The sequence below is a fragment of the Crinia signifera genome, chromosome 6, assembly GCF_055691185.1.
Source record: "Crinia signifera chromosome 6, ASM5569118v1, whole genome shotgun sequence".
NCBI classification, from domain to species: Eukaryota; Metazoa; Chordata; class Amphibia; order Anura; family Myobatrachidae; genus Crinia; species Crinia signifera.
This window is the reverse complement of record NC_139222.1, coordinates 273,225,081-273,248,844: the sequence shown is the minus strand read 5'-3', so window position 1 is coordinate 273,248,844 and position 23,764 is coordinate 273,225,081. Positions and strand designations below refer to the sequence as shown.

General features: G+C 45.5%; 1 protein-coding gene across 1 annotated transcript in view; it reads right to left on the bottom strand.

Moving 5' to 3' along the window:
* ARMH3 (armadillo like helical domain containing 3) overlaps nucleotides 1-23,764 on the bottom strand; it is a 103,391-nt gene that overhangs the window by 19,848 nt on the left and 59,779 nt on the right. Inside the window, exons 21-23 of the mRNA XM_083149642.1 lie at nucleotides 21,383-21,465; nucleotides 19,579-19,705; nucleotides 17,513-17,588 (exon numbers count right to left, since the gene is read on the bottom strand). Coding sequence (XP_083005768.1) covers nucleotides 17,513-17,588; nucleotides 19,579-19,705; nucleotides 21,383-21,465 — 286 coding nt within the window. The remainder of the gene's footprint in view (nucleotides 1-17,512; nucleotides 17,589-19,578; nucleotides 19,706-21,382; nucleotides 21,466-23,764) is intronic.

The following is a 23,764-nucleotide window of genomic DNA, read 5'->3' as shown; positions in this document are numbered from 1 at the left end:
CAGCCAGCCCAGCCCGTCCGACAGCCTGTCACTCATTTTTTACAGTACACAGACAGACAGTAGAGTGGTAGTTAGGCAGACAGACGGCTAAAGGGGAGATGCCAGGCCAGTCTCCTGTCACATTATAAGGCAACATGTAAACATGGCACCGTATATCACATGAATCTGATTCTGCACTCACCCGATGAATCTGCAGCCGGGATCTCTGTGCGCTGGGACTGCTGCTGAGTCAGCATGCTGCGGGGCTCAGTGTCCTGCTACTTGGCAGCAAAGGGGGACTCGGAGTCCTTCCGAGCAGCGAACATCCCCCAGCCTGCCGCCGACGTCACTGCTAAATATGACAGGCGCCGCGGCTTAGGCAGGGGGGACTCGGGGAGAGAGGCAGCAAGGAAGCTCCGGCGTACTAACGCCGGAGCGGAGGCGAGGGGGGCGGGCTGCTTCTGGCTTTCTGTGGTGGGTTTTGCTGGGGCAGGATAAACCTGCCCTGGTAGGTTTGTCCTGCCCCAGTAAAACCCACCACTCAAGGGGTTAAAGGACCCCTGTACCCCAAATTCTTAGCATATGACAGGCAAAAGGCACACATAGCACTTGAAACGTGTTCTGGATGAAACGTTTCAAGTGCTATGTGAATGACACTTAACCGGTATTTAAAACGGTAATCTGGGTCACTGTTAAGGCTCTGACCCGTTTTAATTACCGTTTTAAAATACCGGTTTTTAAACCGTGTCTGCGATGTGAAAGGGGTATGATATAGCGTCTGCTTAGCCTTCGGTAATGAGGTTTTCAAATGTATGTACAAGGCAGCTACAAGCAACGCATTTCAGAAATGTTAGCACAATAATAAACCAACAATTCCAATAAAAATTATTATTTTTTATTTTAAAAAGAAATAACAATATCCAAAAGTGAAGTGCACTTCATTGATAAAACAAGACAATACAAGACATACAACATATAGACAAACAGAGGCTAATTTATTGGCAAGACAAGTGACAGATAATACGTGGCGCAATGCTGCCTCGATTCACAATCCCCAGAAGTTACACCCTAACTTCACAAAAGATACACTACAACAACATTAGGGAAATGGAAAAGTGGCGCAGTGAGATACTTGGTGTTCTTTTAGTGCAGGGGTGGGGAACCTTTTTTCTACCAAGGGCCATATGGATATTTATAAAATCCTTCGGGGGCCATATAACAATTATCAACTTAAAAATTACATTATACACACGGGCAGCAGCTTATACATGCGGGCATTATACACACAGGCAGCGGCATATACATGCGGGCATTATACACACTGGCAGCGGCATATACATGCGGGCATTATACACACTGGCAGTGGCATATACATGTGGGCATTATACACACGGGCAGCGTTCTATACATGTGGGCATTCAACACACGGGCAGTGGCATATATATGCGGGCATTATACACACTGGCAGTGGCATATACATGCGGGCATTATACACACTGGCAGTGTTCTATACATGTGGGCATTAAACACATGGACAGTGGCATATACATGCAGGCATTATACACACTGGCAGCGGCATATACATAGAAACATAGAAACATGCGGGCATTATACACACTAGCAGCGTTCTATACATGTGGGCATTAAACACACAGACAGTGGCATATACATGCGGGCATTGTACACACTGGCAGCAGCATATACATGCGGGCATTATATACACGGGCAGCGTTCTATACATGTGGGCATAAAAAGTGACAGTGTGGAGGAAGGGGGGGGGGGGGAGTTGTCGCCCCCAAACAGGTTTATGTGATTATGCAGCACTGGGGAAGGGAGGTCTTCATGAGTGAGGCTGCCGGTCACTGGGTGGTTGGGTGAGGAGAGCGGCGTAAGAGGCAGCCAGGGACAGCAGGGAAAGGAGATGGCCCTTAACGCCGTCCACCATTTACCTTGTTATAACAGGCATTAGCTCCGGCGGTGATGGCGGCTGCTGGACTCCTCTCGCAATGCTCCCGCCCATGCAGTGTATGGCGGGTGCATTACAACACTTGCGAGAGCTTCGTACGGTAGTTCCTACCGCCCACAGTAATTGGCACTGGCAGGCGCCGGGCGACGCATGCGCCAACTCCACAGCCCACAGTGATTGGCGGGCGATGGGCGCGTCAGCTCTACAGATCTTCCCCTTATCTTGCTGGGCGGGCTGGCGCATCTGCATCACCTCACATGTAACGCAGGCAGGTATGCGGGTAGGCGGATGGGCAGGCGGGCCAGGCAAACTGGCTGCGGGGGCCGTATCCGGCCCGCGGGCCGGAGGTTCCCCACCCCTGTTTTAGTGTTACAGGTTCCTCCTTGAATTTGACTGGAGTTATTCTTGCATAGGAGTGGATGACCGGATCAGCAAGTGTTCAGTAAAAAGAACATAGACAATAAATAATTAGAATTTATATAAAGGATTTCACTTAATGTAGACCAAATATTGTGGTGGGAAGGATTTCTAGATTCCGTATGCGTACCAAGACTCACGTTATTGTATGATGGTGTTCCTCTCATAAAGGTATCTTTGGTACGTCCTTTGAAGGGCTTGTGGATTTTTCGATGGGAATCCTTCTTCCTCACCCGTGCTCAAATAGAAAGTAGAAGGTGTCTTAGATTCTGATATATTCTAAACAATTTGTTTTAAACTGTTAGGTGAGTAGGTGGGGAGGCTGGGCAAAGATAATGAACCCTTGGCAGCGTACCTCACTTACGTGATTAAAGTGAGGGAGAACACATGTAAAGGTATCTTTACTTTTGAAGAAAAAAGGGCGTACCCCTACTCACGATGTGATTAGGTGGTTTCAAGCCTGTAAAGGTTTCTTTACGTGGGTTTTCTCCCTGGTGCAGTAAGTTATGTGGCTGTGTGAATCCAGTGTGCACTGGTTTTGAAGGATTAGACGTTTTCCCTTAAGTACTCGGAATAAAGAAAGAAAAGTGTCTAAGGTTCTAATAAACTTTAAGACATATATTCTGTGACATTAAGTGAGTAAGTGGGGAGGCTGAATGGAGATGGTAAGCTCTTGACAGCGTACCTCACTTACGTGTTGAAAGTGAGGGAGAACACATGTAAAGGTTTCTTTTACTGATTTAGAAAGAAGGGCGTACCCTTACTCACGGAGTGGTCAGGAGGTTTCAAACCTATAAAGGTTTCTTTACATGGGTCTCTCCCTGGTGCATTAGACTTTGTGACTTTGCAGATCCGGTGTGCATCAATTTAAACCAGAAGGTTCCCCGGTGTAGTTTTCATAAAATAAAGATTTTTTCAAAAATGTGATTCAATATATAAGGGTCTCTGTAATTACTATTTATTGGGTCAGAACTGTAATGGCGTACCTTACTCACCCCTAATTATGGGGGAAACACGCATACAGTTATGGCCTGGTACATCGTGGCTGCGTTGCGCATAAAGTGCGCCATGCAAATCGCGCCTGGATCGCGCCTGCTCCTTGCGCTATAGTCCCGTTATAGATCGCGTTATAACGTAACGTAATCTTGTAAATGTAACCTGCACTTACACTCATTGACCACCAGATGTCACTTTTCCCAAACAGTACAGCGCATGCGTAAAAATCTCTTCTACAAAACAGTGGCCGCCACGACTTTTCACTACGGATTTTGTCCTTACTTTACGGACAGATTGTTTTGTATTTATTCGCAGAAGCAGCTACGTACGGTCATTTATGTAATTGGTACAGAAGCCATGCTAACCTTTGCTATTGCTGGATGACTACTTAAAACATTATTTGAGGACCTACAGTATCATACTTTACACTACGGATTTTGTCCTTACTTTACGGACAGAGTTCTTTTCTTTTATTCGCAGCCGCAGTGACGTACTGGATGGTCATGAACTGTATTTGATTGGTGCAGAAGCCATGCTAACCATCTGCCAGCAGTAAAATCACAGGCAATAGTGGCCTAGCGGGTAGAGGCACGGCTTCACTATCTCAGTATCAGTAGTTCGATCCTCAGTTGATTACATTATATTTTTATTTTTTAAACGTTTTTTTTCGCAAAATAGATTTAGCTTTTCAGGTAAAACTCCTTGCCTTGAGGACCGTGTTTCGGGATTAAATTCGCTAACCATTGCTAACCAGCCACTTTTCACTACGGATTTTGTCCTTACTTTACGGACAGATTGTTTTGTATTTATTCGCAGAAGCAGCTACGTACGGTCATTTATGTAATTGGTACAGAAGCCATGCTAACGTTTGCTATTGCTGGATGACTACTTAAAACATTATTTGAGGACCTACAGTATCATACTTTACACTACGGATTTTGTCCTTACTTTACGGACAGAGTTCTTTTCTTTTATTCGCAGCCGCAGTGACGTACTGGATGGTCATGAACTGTATTTGATTGGTGTAGAAGCCATGCTAACCATCTGCCAGGAGTAAAATCACAGGCAATAGTGGCCTAGCGGGTAGAGGCACGGCTTCACTATCTCAGTATCAGTAGTTCGATCCTCAGTTGCGAACTAGCGGTTTCTTTTCCAAAGTGCTTGTGGTTAACGGACGGAATAATACGTTTTATGGACTGCATATGGATTTTAAACAAGATTAATTTTGGAATGTTGATGGAATTTTATTATGTCACGTATGTCAAAATATATAATATATGAATTTATATACAAATATAATTAAAGAGGGACAGTACAAGAAACGATGATGTCACTTACTGTTTCCCTCTTATTGGCTGTTCATTACATAAATAGTGGCTCTTCACTCCACTCTGGCATATCTTGATAAAGGTCACAGAGACCGAAACGCGTAGATCCTGCCGGAGGAGAGTGAACAGCCACATAGAAACCTTTTGGATGTACGTATGGATTTTATTCTGCTTTTTAACTTTTTATGGTTCTGTTTTGTAAATTGATCTTTGTTACTGGATTTCGGATTTATGTGGTTTGGCCCACAAAATCCATTGTATGGGACAATTTTTTTGGATTAAAAATATACTGTGAAATTTTTAAACATCGGCTTCCCGGCTCCATTTTTGAGCCTTTCTACACTCCAACCACAAGCACTTTGGAAAAGAAACCGCTATATGCGTGTTTCCCCCATAATTAGGGGTGAGTAAGGTACGTCATTACAGTTCTGACCCAATAAATAGTAATTACAGAGACCCTTATATATTGAATCACATTTTTGAAAAATCTTTATTTTATGAAAACTACACCGGGGAACCTTCTGGTTTAAATTGATGCACACCGGATCTGCAAAGTCACAAAGTCTAATGCACCAGGGAGAGACCCATGTAAAGAAACCTTTATAGGTTTGAAACCTCCTGACCACTCCGTGAGTAAGGGTACGCCCTTCTTTCTAAATCAGTAAAAGAAACCTTTACATGTGTTCTCCCTCACTTTCAACACGTAAGTGAGGTACGCTGTCAAGAGCTTACCATCTCCATTCAGCCTCCCCACTTACTCACTTAATGTCACAGAATATATGTCTTAAAGTTTATTAGAACCTTAGACACTTTTCTTTCTTTATTCCGAGTACTTAAGGGAAAACGTCTAATCCTTCAAAACCAGTGCACACTGGATTCACACAGCCACATAACTTACTGCACCAGGGAGAAAACCCACGTAAAGAAACCTTTACAGGCTTGAAACCACCTAATCACATCGTGAGTAGGGGTACGCCCTTTTTTCTTCAAAAGTAAAGATACCTTTACATGTGTTCTCCCTCACTTTAATCACGTAAGTGAGGTACGCTGCCAAGGGTTCATTATCTTTGCCCAGCCTCCCCACCTACTCACCTAACAGTTTAAAACAAATTGTTTAGAATATATCAGAATCTAAGACACCTTCTACTTTCTATTTGAGCACGGGTGAGGAAGAAGGATTCCCATCGAAAAATCCGCAAGCCCTTCAAAGGACGTACCAAAGATACCTTTATGAGAGGAACACCATCATACAATAACGTGAGTCTTGGTACGCATACGGAATCTAGAAATCCTTCCCACCACAATATTTGGTCTACATTAAGTGAAATCCTTTATATAAATTCTAATTATTTATTGTCTATGTTCTTTTTACTGAACACTTGCTGATCCGGTCATCCACTCCTATGCAAGAATAACTCCAGTCAAATTCAAGGAGGAACCTGTAACACTAAAAGAACACCAAGTATCTCACTGCACCACTTTTCCATTTCCCTAATGTTGTTGTAGTGTAGAGGCTAATTTATTAGCTGGGTATATCCGGCATGAGGCTTAAACTAATCAGGCATCCATTATTAAACAGGCATCTGCAGCATACAGTATGTGATGTTTTACATCCTTGCTGGCGGGTCGCCAGAACGTACGCGCTGGCGACCCGCCAGCAGCCTCGCCAGCGAGGAGACTGAGACGCGCGTGCGTCTCACGCGCACGCGCGTCTCAGTCTCCGTCGCTAGCGCGACGGAAACCCTGTCCGTCTCCGCCTCAGGGAGACGGACAGGGTTAGGGGGGGGTTAGGGGGGGTGCGGGCAGGCGGCGGGGACCCCGGGTTACCGCCGGCAAGCCGGCGGGGACCCGGGGGAACGGATCGAAGCGCCGTCGGAAGGGGACGCGCGCGCCGCTCGTGCGCGCGCGTCCCCTTCTCACCATCGCCATGGCGCTGGCGGCTGGCGACGCCAGCGCCATCCCCTGCAAAGATGGGACCTGACCCATCTGTATATATAGTTACCAGTCCCGAAATGTGTTCAAGATAGCTGCTGTTTGGGAACTCTGGGCTCCTTTGATGGACAGTCCAACCTCTAATTCAATGGAGGTGCTCCCCTGATGTATAAGGGGAGGGAGACGGTTCCTCAGATTTTAGCAATAGCCGTTTTCTCTGCTTAATAGTTTTTCCGGCAATCTCCACAGCAGTCTCTGAGTACAGGTATTTATGCAGGTGCAGGTATTCTGGCACAGCAACAAAACGCGTTTCTCCACCTAGATCAACATCAGCAGCTTCCTCAGTTGTGAAAATTGCTAAAATCTGAGGAACCGTCTCCCTCCCCTTATACATCAGGGAAGCACCTCCATTGAATTAGAGGTTGGACTGTCCATCAAAGGAGCCCAGAGTTCCCAAACAGCAGCTATCTTGAACACATTTCGGGACTGGTAACTATATATATGCTGCAGATGCCTGTTTAATAATGGATGCCTGATTAGTTTAAGCCTCATGCCGGATATACCCAGCTAATAAATTAGCCTCTGTTTGTCTATATGTTGTATGTCTTGTATTGTCTTGTTTTATCAATGAAGTGCACTTCACTTTTGGATATTGTTATTTCTTTTTAAAATAAAAAATAATAATTTTTATTGGAATTTTTGGTTTATTATTGTGCTAACACAACTGCGCCCCTTGAAAGCTCTTGTTAGTGCAAACTACATGAGCTTTACCTTTCCTTGTTCTGCTTGAGGTACACATCCTCTAACAAGGGGCTGCAAAGGTGTATAGCAACAAGGGATCTTGGATACATATCACCAGCACTTCTATTCTAGCTCTCGGGCTAATTGTTGGTGCATTTCAGAAATGTACTTTCGGTCCTTGGCTCATGAAATCAAATCTATCCCCACAAGCTGTCAGCAGCCATTTTGTCCCTCACACATGGTCAACCTGTAGCTCTCCAGCTGTTGTGAAACTATACATCCCAGCATGCTTTGCCACAGTTCTAGCATTCCAGAATAGCAAAACTGCGGCAGTGCATGCTGGGATTTGTGGTTTCACAACGGCTGGAGAGCCACAGATTGTCCGCGCCTGCTGTAGACCTTTCAGTCCACACTCAGATGAACTGGGAAGGCCTCTAACGTTCAAAAAAACAACAAAAAAAAAAGACAAGAACCAAAGGAACGTGCAATCTACACAGGCAACAACGGCCCTCAGTAGCCACGTCACAGAAGGTGGTGGTAAACGCCTTTTTCCTTCCTGCTGCCCTACGCGATAGTTTTCCTTTGTTCACGAAGATCTTCATCCTTGTAACTTTGTATTCTGCCCATAAAGTTTACTTTAGCAAACAGTGAGAGCGAGAGAATAATTTATACTGTAGTCATGAACCTCGAATGAGTGCTCTTTAATTACACAGTTATGTGCGGAAACCTACGGACGAGCTGCACTCAGTAATTATAGAACACAGTTCAGTGAACAATTTCATTGACTGATTCCGAAACTTGACAAGATTTACAAATCAGCCGTGTCAATTGGAGACTGTCAGCAACGCAAACTACCAGCGGAGCAGCTCGGGGGTTCTGCCGCGCACAAGTAAAACAGGCAAAGACTGATGGGATTAAGTAAAGGATAACTGTGCTTAAGAGCCACCAGAATAATTTTGTCAATTAAAAATTTCAATGTTAGAGACAAGTTACTGGATAAGACGTGACATATAACGGTACAGTCAATGCTTTTTGCGAGCTGTGACAGTGAGCAGTGTTGACTGCTCGCTGTCACAGCTCACACAGTCAGTATTCAATTGACCCCCAGCACACGCCATTTCCCCATCACTACGTTTTTGCAGTGGCGGGGAAACGGTGTGTGAGGTCGCTAAAACAGCAAGACTTGCGGCTAAATGCAGCGGGCTCCCTGCATTAGCCGTGATCCTCGCTGTTTGGGGGAATCCTCGCTGTCCTCTAACAGCGAGGATTCCACGATACGTAGAATAGGGTGAGCGGACGGCCCGGGAGTTAAACGGCGAGGATCACTTGCCGGTCACATTGAATACGGTGATTCCCGTTGCTGGGCTGTAAATGTTGCCTGGAGATCGGGTTTCCCATTGTAACGTGGCCTCTAGTTGTAGCCACCTCTCCTGGTTCCAGGTGAACCAAAACAGATTTTTAGGGGAACATAGCATTATTACACAAAATATCAGCAACGTCCGTAATACCACATGCCTTCCATACTTAAACCCCTAGGTCATGGATCAAATGGGAGAGGGAAGCAAAACACAAGTTACGGGTAGGTGAAGCTAATTTCTGAAGGTGGCCATACACGCTGTGATAGCACCATGCGATGCGCGCTCCCGCGGGCATCCCATCGCACAGTACAAAAAGTATGTGCTGCACATACTTTTTGTACTGCTTTCGGATCGCATCGCACGCACATTGCATGCAAAACGTGCGATGCGATCTAGCCCATAACGCATGCAATTCTCGCAGCGTGTATGGGCACCTTAAAGGGAGAATATGATGTCATCCCAGGAATCTGATATGGCTCTCGAAGTATCAAACCATACAGGGCGGAATCGCATAGGAGTTCAGACCAACTTGAACGGTGGAAAGTGTGGTATAAGGGCTCTTTCCAAGATTTTGAAGCCAGGCATTAAAGGCCCAGTCACTGATTGGTGGTAAGATATTGGAGATATTCAGGGGATGGGATTTGTCTTTCCAGAATTTATTTAATGACTTAAATCAACATATCCCCTGGGAACGGATATGTTATAGTGTGGAACAGATACATATGTTTTGGAGGAACTATATTTAAAAGGCCACTAGTCTACACAGCAAGGAGACCTCAAAGCCCAGAAAAATCTTTAAAAGATCAGTCATGTGAACTACAACGGGATTACCCTAAGTATATGCCTAAGTATAGAGGAAAGACGTCTTCCAATTGTACTTATAGAAGGATTTAAGGTGATTTAGTGTTACCATGAAGAGCAATGCTTCTTCATGAGGTTGCACTAAAACTATCTATTACTCTACAGCAGGGGTGGCCAAACCGGTCCTCGAGATCTACCAACGGTCCACGTTTTACAGGTTACCTATCTGGTGCACAGCTGTAGTCATTACTAACTGTCACATTTCCCAGACTCCCTAGCTGGTGCACAGCTGTAGTCATTATTAACGGTCACATTTTCAAACTTGCTGCATTCATTCCTACTATAGATCCACAGGTTGCCTGGAAAACATGCACCGTTGGTAGATCCTGAGGACAGGTTTGGCCACCCCTGCTCTACAGTATGTAAGGCAGTAAATAAGGACTCTAGGCTGGAAACAAATAAAAGATAAAAGACTGTACGGTTATTGTCAGAAACGTGCTGGCTTCGGACAAAGCCTTCCTAGGCCGTATGGATAAGCTGAGGAATCTGAGGAAAAAGGCAGTTCACTATCAATTTGGGCTATTATTTCACATCAGAATGGAGGAGACAACAGATACCCAGGGAATCGCCACGGTCAGGGCCGTTTCTAGAGGCGGACAAGCCGTGCAGCTGCCCCGGGCGCCGCACGGCTTGTCCGCCTCTGTTAAATAGCAGGGCGCCTGGCAGGCTGGCAGCTCCCCCCTTCCTCCTCTTCTAACCCGTGCCGTGCCCCGCCCCCACCACAGCATCGTTCGGAGGGGAGCGCATCACGCGTCTCACTCTCTCCGTCACTCATCACTGACAGAACTCGTGGGCCGGCAGCCAATCAGGAGCCAGCCCGCGAGATATGATTGTCTGTCGGCAGAGAGACGCGCTGCGTGATGCGCTGCCCTCCCCTTTCCTCCCCTGGGAAGCAGCAGCGGCGATGGAGGCGGCGGGGGACCCGGATACCTGAACTCTGCTCTCCCCGGCAGCAGCAACAACAACAACAACGGTGAGTTGTGCTGCTGCTGGGATAATATGTTCTGGCACTGGGGGCACATATATGTCTGGCACTGGGGGCGCATATATGTCTGGTACTGTGGGGGCATGTCTGTCACTGGGCATATAAGTGGCACTGTGGGGGCATATATGTGGCACTGTGGGGGCATATCTGGCACTGGGGGGCATATATATCTGACACTGTTGGGGTATATATGTCTGGCACTGTGGGGGCATGTTTGTCACTTGGCATATATGTGGCACTGTGGGGGCATATGTAGCACTGTTGGGGTATATATGTGTGGCACTGGGGGGGCATATATCTCTGGCACTGTTGGGGCATATATGTCTGGCACTGTGGCGGCATGTTTGTCACTGCGCATATATGTGGCACTGTGGGGGCATATGTGTGGCACTGTGGGGGCATATATGTGGCACTGTGGGGGCATATATGTGGCACTGTGGGGGCATATATGTGTGGCACTGTGGGGGCATATATGTGTGGCACTGTGGGGGCATATGTGTGGCACTGTGGGGGCATATGTGTGGCACTGTGGGGGCATATATGTGGCACTGTGGGGGCATGTATGTGGCACTGTTGGGGCATATATATGTCTGGCACTGTGGCGGCATGTTTGTCACTGCGCATATGTGTGGCACTGTGGGGGCATATGTGTGGCACTGTGGGGGCATATATGTGGCACTGTGGGGGCATATATGTGTTGCATTGTGGGGGCATATATGTGGCACTGTGGGGGTATATATGTGTGGCACTGTGGGGGCATATATGTGGCACTGTGGGGGTATATATGTGTGGCACTGTGGGAGCATATCTGGCGCTGGGGGGCATACCTCGCACTATGGAGGCATATATGTGTGGCATATCTGACACTGTGGGGGCATATCTGGCACTAGTAATCGGCATCAGTTGTGTGGCAGCGGCGTGTGGAGCATAATGTGTAATGGGCATTACGGTGTGTGGGGAGTATTGTGTAATTGCCATCACGGTGTGGGGTCTAATGGGCATCATGGTGTGCGGTATAATGCGTAATTGCCATCATGGTGTGCAGCGTAATATGTAATTGTCATCACGGTGTGCAGCGTAATATGTAATTGTCATCACGGTGTGCAGCGTAATATGTAATTGTCATCATGGTGTGCAGCGCAATATGTAATTGTCATCACGGTGTGCAGCGTAATATGTATTTGTCATCACGCTGTGCGGCGTAATGTGTAATTGGCATCATGGTGTGCGGCGTAATATGTAATTGTCATCATGGTGTGTGGTGTAATGTGTAATTGGCATCATGGATAAACAGTGTATAATGATTTAAGTAGTCTGTCAATGTTTGGCCTTGATCTGTGAGGTGTACTAGGTCACTGTGTGGGCCTTTATATTTTTAGCCCGCCAACTTAAGTGCGGAAGGACAATGACAATTCCTGCAGTAACCAATGTCTGGTCATGCAGGTTGCAAAAGTGAGATGTAAGGTGATTGTTTTCCTGCTAGACCACACCCCTTTTTAACATTAAGCCACGCCTGTTTTGTTAAGCCCCACCCCCATTTCGCAATTTATTCACTATCATTTTCTGGGGGGGGGGGGGGGGGGCATTTTTTCTTCTTCGCCCTGGAAGCAAAATTGTCTAGAAACGGCCCTGGCCACGGTCTTGGTGGATCTGTGACTTAAGAGTCACCTCTCCAGTTTGATATGTGCAGCTCTGCAATTGTATCCGTACATTTGCTTAACAATATTGTGCGCAGTGAAATCAGGCCTGACAAGCTACTCTAACTTGCAAAGACAACCAGCAGAGACTTAGTACCAACGTATAATAAAACATTAGAGACGTCAATGCAAAAAGGGAGACTGAAAGCAGTGTTCCCCTGCACATGGCCTGTACGGAGTGACTGTGAAATGTATGGCTTGTGAAAGCATTCGGATGCACTTACAGTGTCTAGCGTCCAACAGAGCATTATGGCCCTCTGACAGTATACACAGAGAATCATGTCCCCTGGGTACAATAATCTGCATCTATATATTTTAGTAACTACTGAATGGTGTATATTTTCTCATTTTATAGTGACAGAAAAAAAAAAGTTAGCAGGCTATGTGATGGGCAGGAAAGACCACAGGGTAAACTGGAGAAGCCTTTAATGGTTTGGGCCGATACTGTCTGTAGGTGTTATAGCAGTGATCCCCATCAAAGCTGCAGCTTAAACCAATCACTGCAGGTAAAGGTGAACAATAGGAGAACATTGGTCAATGCTACATTACAGAAAAACATTTGAAGCGTCCCACATACAGCCGCAGTCACACACAGTATATAGGCATGAGGGCATATCATTTTAATCAGCAGAAGCTGCCTGTGCGTCTTATTTGCTGCATTTTAACAGAAAAAGTTGCAAAAAAATATGTCCAGAACTAGTCACAGTTTATGTATAACACGACTTGTGGACACATCTGTATATTATGGACAATGCATGTTTCTGATGCTTTTGTAATAAGAATGGTGCATCCTGCATTAGCACTCTGTAATAACCCATTATGTGTCCCCTTATCTTAGTAGGTGAGACCCTTATGTGAATGACCCTCCTGTCTCATAATCTACTCCTCAGGACCCCATCCCATCTGGTCATTCCCTTGCATCGCCTTCAGCGGATCTAGACCAGTTAGTTGCGCCTAGTCTACGGGTACAGGTTTCAGCTTATAATGAATATCCCTTCTTTGCACCACTTGCATCAGTAGCTGTTTTGAGACTTGTAGTGTTATTAATGAATTGTATACTGTACCGGTTACTGTATTGTACTGGGTTACCACATGTGGCGCTCTATAAAGTTTAATAACAATCTTGTCCGGTTATTGCCTATTCCGCCCAGTGTAACCACTGTGGCGCACCCAAGATGGCCGACCTATAACAGCAGCCTGAACTCTGTATTTGCAAAGTCTTATGTATTTTCGGCAAATCTAACCCTACGTATAACATTCCGAGCTTCTAGATGTTCTCTTATTCTGTACCGTGCCTTGAGGCTTTTTACTAAAAAGTGCAATAAATAAAATGATTACTATTATAATTATGTAACAAAGCCGTCACGGGACTGATGTGATTTGTCTGCTCGTTCGCGCACTCCGGAAATTTCCGCACACATATTTATAAGCAATGCAGAAATAGTTTCATCTAATGTATGCACTTATTGGGGAAAAAAATATGCATGGAAAAAAAAAAGAAATCAAAGAACTAAAAAGAGTACATGCCGTCAATTCTCTGGAGAAACTGGGTCTCGCATAAAAAGATTAACCTTCCCGGGTCCCATCAGTAAGACGCAATAAAACTTTAATATGCCTTCCCTATGCAGAGAGGTCTCCGGAGACCATTCTGAGGGGAGCAAAGTCACTTTCGGCTTGCTGCCATGATTGGCACATTTCAAGACGACAGACGCGTCGGCGCAGGAGAAACTTTTAGGGCAAAACACCGAACTAAAAATTGAGAGCGTAATAAGACAGTCGTACTTGCATGCTTATTTATGGTGTGATGGAAAATCTCTAGGTAGTCAATAGGTCGACACAAAAAAAGGGAGACACACTCGGTCAACATTGGCAAAACGTCGACATGCACTAGGTCTATAATGACAAATGTCGACACATAGAAAGTCAGCATGAGTTTTTCATGGTTTTTTTGGGTATCATTGGGTAACACCTCTGTGCGTGGACCCCGAATTAGTCTAGCGCGTACCCCATGCATTACTAATCCCAATCAGTGTCCACGTGAATGGTTAAAAATTAAATAGTCCCAAAAATTTGAAGAAATAATCATGAAAAACTCACGTCAACCGACATGTGCCGACCATCGCAATGTCGACGTTTTGTCAAAGTTGACCTATTGATGTATACAAACAAAGTATATAACTCCCAACGGCGCCAAAAGATGAGTGAAGTAGTTTGCAAAAGTGATAAAAGAGGTGATAAATAATGACCTATTGATGGTCTATCTAGACATTATGTGGGATGGATCTATTTTAAGGAGCATATTCAGTGCAGCAGTATCCGGATGGCTCACACACAAGGTCTCGATCTCTTAAAGTGGATCCATCCCACATATTCAAATGAAGTATGTGGGCCTATCAGGAGTAAGCAGAACTGTATACAAATGGTTTTGATTGGACAGGATAGAAATCCAGGTTGATTTACATGGATTTAGTTGCAAACACTTGTGCACCCTGACATGTGGAACGCAGGATGGGCAGGGACTGTGGGCTCAAAGGATGTTTTTCTGGAACACAAGTGGTTACTTGCACGTCAAAGCTGAGAATATGAAGGACTTTTGTGAGAGAAGAACAATAACTTTGTCCGAGGGTTTCTTAGGCGTTTAGAGACAGGAGAAAAAAATTAGAAGTGGATTTAGAGCCAGGCGTGCAGTCAGGGACCAGGGCTTGGTCAGATTTTAGGTTTGCGAGGATACTCATTAGGGCTATGAGGCTATGGGTTTTGCGAGTGCGCTAGCCGTAAGGGAGCCCAGTACCAGAACATCAACTGCACATTTCATTACTTAAAACAATTGAACCCACAATGGTCACGACCCAGAATTCCCCCTTTACTAATACAGTATGTCCAGAATCATGGGCTTCAGAAAGTTTTTAAGTTGGGGGGTGGGGTAGAATTTAATTGTGACAAATAGTCACATACTGTACACTGGATAAAAATAAAGTCTGGTTCTTTTTTGTAGCAGAATACAAATAAGGTATACAAGGTAACTGCTTGGCAATTCTTGATTTTCAACATGGCAGGTTTTCCAGCAGGCAACAAATAGGCTTCACAATACAATCCAGAGATCCCTAGTGTAATCCCCACATTCTCCCAGCCTATTGTCCAGCCGCTAACAGGCATTGGGAACTCTTTGCACTGGACAAACACATAACAGGAAATAACAGGTGTTCTTAATTAGTAGACTGTGGTTTACAATAGATCTTCGGAAAACTAGTACTGGATCTAATTAGTCTGTGTCGGGGGATGAACGGCTGCAAGGATTATCTCTGTATCACCAGAAGTTGCCCCAATATTTAATCCTCTTTCAATTATTTTTTTTGGGGGGAGGGGGGTCATAGGTGCTGTTCCAGCACCTATGACCATAATAGCCAGTAAGCAGTTTCCATCCCCTTTCTGGATTAACACATTACATTCTGTGTCTGATTCAGCGTCCAGAAAAGTCCCCCACTAAAATCGCATCTGAATTCATTCTAAAATGCATGTAAATAAGGCCACTATAACATTACTGTAATTCGGAAAAGACCTCTCTTCCCTGTAAGTTCTACCGTGTTATCCTATACCCTGCCTGCAAAAACTCATGAAAGTTTGGTCAATATCAGCTGAGCGCTGTTTCCCAGAGATAATACCGTAGACTATCTATCTGAAGAATCGAATTCCCATTAGCCGCTGGAGCAGCGGAAATATTTATTGCATTAGGCAGCTCCGGGGGAATGACAAATACAGGCTTCACCGTGAGCAATCAGCATCCAGGAAAATCTTTCGGTTCATCTTTTATTGCAAGACGGAATACGGAAAAGAAAAATCGATGAAGCAGAACGGTGCGACGGCACATTACAATGAGGGACTGAGCCCAATGTGTGTGTCAGCGCGGCAGATGAGATGTTTACCTGGAACGATCGTCACATGGTCCCCATTAAACACACTAACGATCTACGCTGCCACTTTTCCTCGCAGGTCTACATAACAATATAATTGTAAACGGCACGGCTGCCTCGTTAGGTGATTCTAAACGAATATGTGAGCATGCGATATCCCTACAGCATAAATGAGCAATGCTGGGGGCTAGACACAGTGCTCGCGCCTTCCAGTCACAGGAAGCAAGGAAACTATGGTATGCACCGTGCAGCATGGTGGTGTGGTGGTCAGCATTGCCGGCACACGGTCACGAGTTTTAACCTTTGAGTGCCAAGTGAATATGTCAAATTAGGTGTTGAAAATTGTCAAGCGAACATTTTTATTCGTCATAATGATATGAAATGTTACCATATATAGGAAATATAGGGCCAGATGTATCAAGCTTCAAAAGTGATAAAACGGAGAGTGATAAACAACCAGCTCCTACCTGTTATTTTTCAAACCCAGCCTGTAACAAGACCGGTAGGAACTGATTGGCTGGTTGTTTTTCACTCTCCATTTTATCACTTTTTGAAGCTTGATACATCTGGCTCATAACCTTTATGACTTTTATTTGAATTTATATAAGAAACTTGAGCGATGCTGGCTATTTGTAGTGGCTATTTTGCACATCTCTCACAGAGATGTTGGCACTCAAACGGTTAATTCCTGAACAAGCAATTGTCTGTGAGGCGTTGGTATGCCTACTATACCATGCCCTTACATTATTAGGGCAACCTGTGGCTTATCAGGTGTACAAGAACTACAAGACCAAGCATGACCAGGCTCTTGCTAACAAAGCCTGCTGGGATGACAGTCCTCCCGGGTGTGGTATAGGGGTCCGACAGTCGGGATCCCGACAGTCATTATCCCGACTGGCCGGACCCAGACAGCATGGTGAGCGCAACAAAGCCCCTTGCGGGCTCGCTGCACTCGCCTGTATGGGGGTCGTGGACCCCCACGAGGGAAAATAGCAGGTGGCCGTCGGGAACCCGGCTGTCGGGATCCCGTCCGGCACCCGTCCTCCCTGCGCCTAGGTGCTCTATAATACTGTTCTCCCTAACACAGGGGCAGATGTATTCAGCCTGGTGAAGTGATAAAGTGGGCGGTGATGACGCACCAGCCAACCAGATCCCAACTGTCATTTTTAAAATTGGTCTGTAACTTTGCAGTTCGGAGCTGATTGGCTGCTACATCATCGCCCACCACTTTATCGCAGCGACATTACTTACACATATCAACCGTTACTTAAGAAAATGGTCCGCCGGAATTTTCCAAACCGCTGATTCCCCGATTCCCAGCACACACATAAAATCCCTTACCTGATATTGACCAATGCGTGGGTCACTTTGCTGGCGGGCTCTTTCCACTGCCCTGCGTTGGTAGAAAGACGAAGCACTAAGACAGAACAAAAAAATAGGGATTATTGCGCACGCCCACAACTTACAATCAATGCTTTCGGTAACATAAAAATACATGCTTGACCTAAGGTGCTTAATACCAGGATCTGCTGTACTACAAAGGCCTATTTCTCCTTTAATTCAGACTGTAACGTTACGCTTATTAATATAAAAGTGTCTTCTTGGAAACTTGAAAAGTACATGTTTGGCAAAAAAAATAAAAAAGACAGGTGTTGCCATGGTTATAAGACAATAAGGACATAGTAGATTTGCTGATCAATGCAAAGTTACTTTGGGCTGCACTGCAGTTGCTATAGCAACAGGGATATCAGGCGAGCCTGGGTCAGGTGACTTGTCACAGTAATAGAATAAATGCAACTAAGGGAAATTTTATAATCTGTGCTTTATGGCGCTGTACAGGTGTGTGCGTTTCCAGGTACAGCAGCACAACATCAACGCTGGTAGTAGTAGTACGTTTATTTATAAGGCGCCGCAAAGTGTCCGCAGCGCCGTACATAGCAAACAAAAAACAAATGACAAGGTAACGTACAGGGTGTGTAGAAAAATACAGTATAAATAGGGGTATAGCTGGTAGAAATAAAATCAGTGTTCCAGGCAGGACAGAGGCCAGCCTGGAACACTGGCATGCAGGACAAATGAGAACCATTTACCAAAATTAACATTCTACGTTCAGCTCCCGAAGGTCATGTTGGTAGCATGATATTATTACACGCCAAGTAACTAAATACACTCCCTAATATCGCCTCTCTATTATTGCCACATGGCACCAACTTTGAGCGAAGGTGTCCCGGCTACGTATTTCATCAGACAGGCTTTTTGCTGGTGAGATTGTGGCAACCTTATATACAAACAAGAAACATACTGTAACTTCAAACTGCCAGCTTCCATCACATTGGCTCTGGTTGAACACATGTGCATCAGTGTCACATGACCTTCCCCCTATTCAAATTACGCCTTTGGCATTTTTTTCAGGTAGGGAACGTTTCAAGGCAGATTTTTCTAGTGCTTTAACAATTTGGTACATGGCCGTTAGACTTTATATTTAAATGTGGTATTAATATGATGCACTGCACAGTATTTCAATCCTGCATGACAGGTATACTTTAAATAAGACCAAGTATCTATATGCAGATTTATTAGCAGCCCGAACAAGGGCTAAATTCACTAATGATCACATCCGTTAAATAATGAGCCATTCTCAGGTCCGCTCTACCTCATCTCCCACTGTGATAGATGGTAACAAAGAAAGCAGGTCGCTCATGAAACAGAAAGACTTGGGATGCGAATGGTCATGTTTAACCCTTCGAAGGTACCGTCTTCAGTACGCAGTGTAATTAGCCGTGAGTTCTGCCCATGTACAGTATAGAGAATATTTCGCTGTATTGCACCTGTGAGCCACAAAGTCTCCGAATTACCAATAGAGTAATGCAGTGTTTTCAGCCACTGCTCCGTGGCACACTAGTGGGCCTTCAGCTGTTCTCAAGTGTGCCCCCAGATCTAGAGATACCCAAACTAGTTTACAGCCACCACCAGTTCAACTGTTACTGACTGGTCTCTTCTTTTCATGTAAAGGGCCAATGTATTTTATTTTTGTTACCTGTGGGGACCAGTGTGATTGTTTTTTTTTATATGGGGGCTAATAGGTTTGTTTTGTTTTCCTGTGGGGGCCAATGGGGCAGATGTATTAAGTCTGGTGAAGAGATAAACTGGAGATAAAGTGGAAGGAGATAACGCACCAGCCAATCAGATCCCAACTGTCATATTTCAAACACAGCTGATTGGCTGGTGCGTTAACTCTTCCAAGTTATCTCCACTTTATCTCCAGTTTATCTCTTCTCCAGGCTTAATACATCTGCCCCAATGTGTTTTGCCCTGTGGGGATCTCATGGTGCGCCTTGGCAATTTTAAAATCTTATTTAGTGTGCCGCGAGGTAAAAAGGTTGAAAATCACTGGTGTAACGACTTACCCATGGAGTAAAGATTGTCAAAAATCTGATGCATGCGGATGATTTCATAGTACAACTCGTCGTAACTGCTTGGCGTCGGAAGGAAGGTGTCCCCGTAGGTGATGAACATATTAAACAAATTGACCACCTATAAACAGAACATTCAGAATCAAAGCAATCTTATAGGGAACACAGGGGTGTAGCCAGGAAGGTTTGCACCCTGGGTACTAAGGTGTCAATTTACCAAAGGTTTTAATAAATGCAAGAAAAACAAAAGATTATGTCTATTATATCTCTATTGCATAGAAAACGATAATCTTATTGGTTGCTATAGGCAACATCAGAATTTTTTTCTTATCTTTAGTAAATGTACCCCTTAGTTCTGTAAGTAAAATCCGCCATGCACGCGCTTCGGCCCACTCCGTACTTGCTACGCTTTTGTGCTATGACCACAAAGTTACATATATTATATAATATCCACTGTACACCCACATTCCCAGCTCTGCTACTAGCCACAGATCAATTCTATAAATATCCTGCAATCAATGCTCCAGTAATACTAACACTGCTGTATAAACACGTTAACATTTTAGTTAAATTGAAAAGCATTTAAAGAAGTAAAGCGGCAATAAATTAACATTTTCCTTTGGGTTTGCAAAAAAAAAAAAAATATCTGAACAGACATGAGTGATGAACGAAGCGCAGACTTGTAACAGTTGGATTAGTACAAATAGTGTAACACTGACATCCTCCGCAGCAGGAGAGGGAGGATAGAGTGCGGGTCATAACGCGTTTCACCTCCACTCCTGGTTCCAGCTAGGCTAAGGCATGTCCTGTATCTCTAGCAGTGGGGTAAGTGCCTTCTGCAGAGCTTACATAATTATTTCATGGATGCTCAGCTCCATCCCGTCTCTCCCCTCCCGCAACTCTATGCAGCGCGTTTCACCTCCTCTCCTGGTTCCTGCTAGGCTAAGGCATATATCGTCTCTCTAGCAGTGTGGTAAGCGCCTTCTGGAGAACTTAATTATTCTATGGATGCTCAGCAACATCCTGTCTCCACCCCGCACCTATATGCAGTGCGTTTCACCTCCTCTCCAGGTTCCTGCTAGGCTAAGGTATGTCCCGCCTCTCTAGCAGTGGGGTAAGCGCTATCTGGAGACCTTACTTAATTATTCCGTAGATGCACAGCACCATCCTTGTCTCCACCCCGCACCTCTAGGCAGCATGTTTCACCTCCTCTCCTGGCTCCTGCTAGGCTAAGGTATGTCCCGTCTCTCTAGCAGTGGGGTAAGCGCTATCTGGAGAGCTTACTTAATTATTCTATGGATGCTCAGCACCATACTGTCTCCACCCCGCACCTCTACTCCACGCGTTTCACCCCCACTCCTGGTTCCTGCTGGGCTAAGGTATGTCCCGTCTCTCTAGCAGTGTTGTCATTGCCTTTTGGAGAGCTTAGGTAATTATTCCATGGATACTCAGCTCCATCCTGTCTGTCCCCCACGCACCTCTACGCAGTGCGTTTCTCCTCTCTTGGTTCCTGCTAGGCTAAGGTATGTCCCGTATTGCCAGCAGTAGACTAAGTGCCTGCTGGAGAGCTTACATAATTATTACATAGGTGCTCAGCTCCATCCTGTCTCCCCCCCCCCCCCCCCCCAATATGCAGCGCGTTTCACCTCCACTCCTGGTTCCTGCTAGGCTAAGGTATGTCCCGTATTGCCAGCAGTAGACTAAGTGCCTGCTGGAGAGTTTACATAATTATTACATAGGTGCTCAGCTGCATCTTGGTGAATATACAGGTGTATTTCAGCTTGCTAGTTATACGTACCATTAGAGCCAGGGTAAAAATGTTGTGCTTTGATAGTAGAACAGTCTCGTAAGACATGAGGAATTTCAACAGATTTATCAGTGCTGGAAAGAAGAGAGAGATAGTTGAAGCGATACAGCAATATATACTGTAATCCCTGCACATAATGTGAGGGGCTGATCTACAGCAGGTACCGGAGAGTAATCACTGTGCTGGGTATTTCTGCCTGCTGTACATGTGAGGCAATAGATGGAAAGGTCTCCTAAGAGAATATGGATTCTTGGAGAGTATACTAATGCCGGGCCTGTGTGACCTTCTCAGATCAAAGCTTTCCCTAGATTATCACTGTCAGGCCAATAACTCAAAGCAGCAATCATACCGTTATCCGGAAAGCACGCAATCTTACAGAGGAAACGCGCATGTCTAGACTTCGGTCTACGACAAGATGGAGATCAGGAGACCCAGAGGGCTGCAGGAGGCCTCAGAAAATGGTGCAAGGATAATGACATTGTGTTTACAGCAGTGATTTGCATTCGTGTTTGGATGGATAGGGACACCTTCGTTAACATTACTGTAAACATAGAACAATAAGAAGGACAATAAGAATAAGAATAGAACGATTAAACGAACGAACCTGGAGGACTACTATACACAACAGATCTTTTTGGTTCTCCTGGGGGGTTACAGTCGCTAGGTCGGAAGATCGACATGAGTTTTTCGCTTTTTTTTCCAAAACAGGTGGTATTTCATATCTTATCATCCACTAGGGCGTGGAGGGAGAATAGAATAGTGTCCGAAGCATGGCGAGCCATGCGAAGGGACACAGTACACTGATACAGTGTCCATGTTGGCTTATTTAAAAATTTGGGAGAAAAAAAACCATGAAAAACTCATGTCAACCTTTTGACTGTTGACTTCTCATTGCCGACCTAATGCTTGTGACTACCTAAGTTGTGTTTACTGTATAAGCATAAACCTGGATCAGCAGTGTTCTAGCTGTTGTGCTGTAGCTCAAAACCTTAATGTGTCAGCGTGCCACTGTTCTAGATCCTTACGTGTCAGCGTGCCACTGTTCTGGATCCTTACTTGTCAGCGTGCCACTGTTCTGGACCCTTTCCTGTCCGTGCACCACTGTTTTGGATTCTTACTTGTCAGCGTGACACTGTTCTAGATCCATTTGTGTCAGCGTGCCACTGTTCTGGATCCTTACGTGTCAGTGTGCCACTGTTCTGGATCCTTGTCAGCGTGCTACTGTTTTGGATCCTAACTAGAGGACTACACTGCAGGGATCCGCCGGAGCACAGGAAAGGAATGTACCCGCCTGAAAGACTACACTGTAGGGATCCACTGGAGCACAGGTAAGGGATGTCACCTCCTGGAGGACCGCACTGCAGGCATCCACCAGAGCACAGGTAAGGAATGTCCCCCCTGTAGGACTACACTGCAGGGATCCGCCGGAGCACAAGAAAGGGATGCCCCCTCCTGGAAGACTACACTGTAGGGATCCGCTGGAGCACAGGTAAGGGATGCCACCTCCTGGATGACTAAACTGCAGGGATCCGCCGCAGCACAGGAAATGAATGTATCCGCCTGAAAGACTACACTGTAGGGATCCGCTGGAGCACAGGTAAGGAATGTCCCCAATGAAAGACTACACTGCAGGGATCTTCCACAGAACAGGAAAGGGATGTCACCTCCTGGAGGACCGCACTGCAGGAATCCACCAGAGCACAGGTAAGGAATGTCCCCCCTGGAGGACTACACTGCAGGGATCAGCTGGAGCACAGGTAAGGAATGCCCCCCTGGAGGACTACACTGCAGGGATTCACTGGAGCACAGGTAAGGAATGTCCCCCCTGGAGGACTACACTGTAGGGATTCACTGGAGCACAGGTAAGGAATGTCCCCCCTGGAGGACTACACTATAGCACAGGTAAGGAATGTCCCCCCTGGAGGATTACACTGCAGGGATCCGCTGGAGCACAGGTTAGGCATGTCAGGGTCAAGCTGCTGCCCTGGGAACCTAAGATCATTTCCTTACTACGGCTAACAGTTGTGTATTCAGCACTTCTATGCTTTGTTCCTGTGTAATAATGCTATACTATCACAATGGTTCTGCCGGGCAATGCTTAGCGCTGCTGTACTTCTACAAAGAACATGATTCATTCCCATGTGCATTCAAGTAGTGACGTTACTTATCTGGGCCATACCGTGCCCCACTTATCGATCCAGGAACCGTTAAAAAGACATGTGTGAACAGGAAGGGGACGAGTACAGTACCCCGGTAATTACTAGAAGGTACTGCAGTCAGCAAAGCTAAAATTAGAAAGCCGCAGGTGTAGTGATTTGAAGCCTCTTCCCCCCTGACAGGCAGGATTAATGGCTGGATGAAAAACGTTATCAC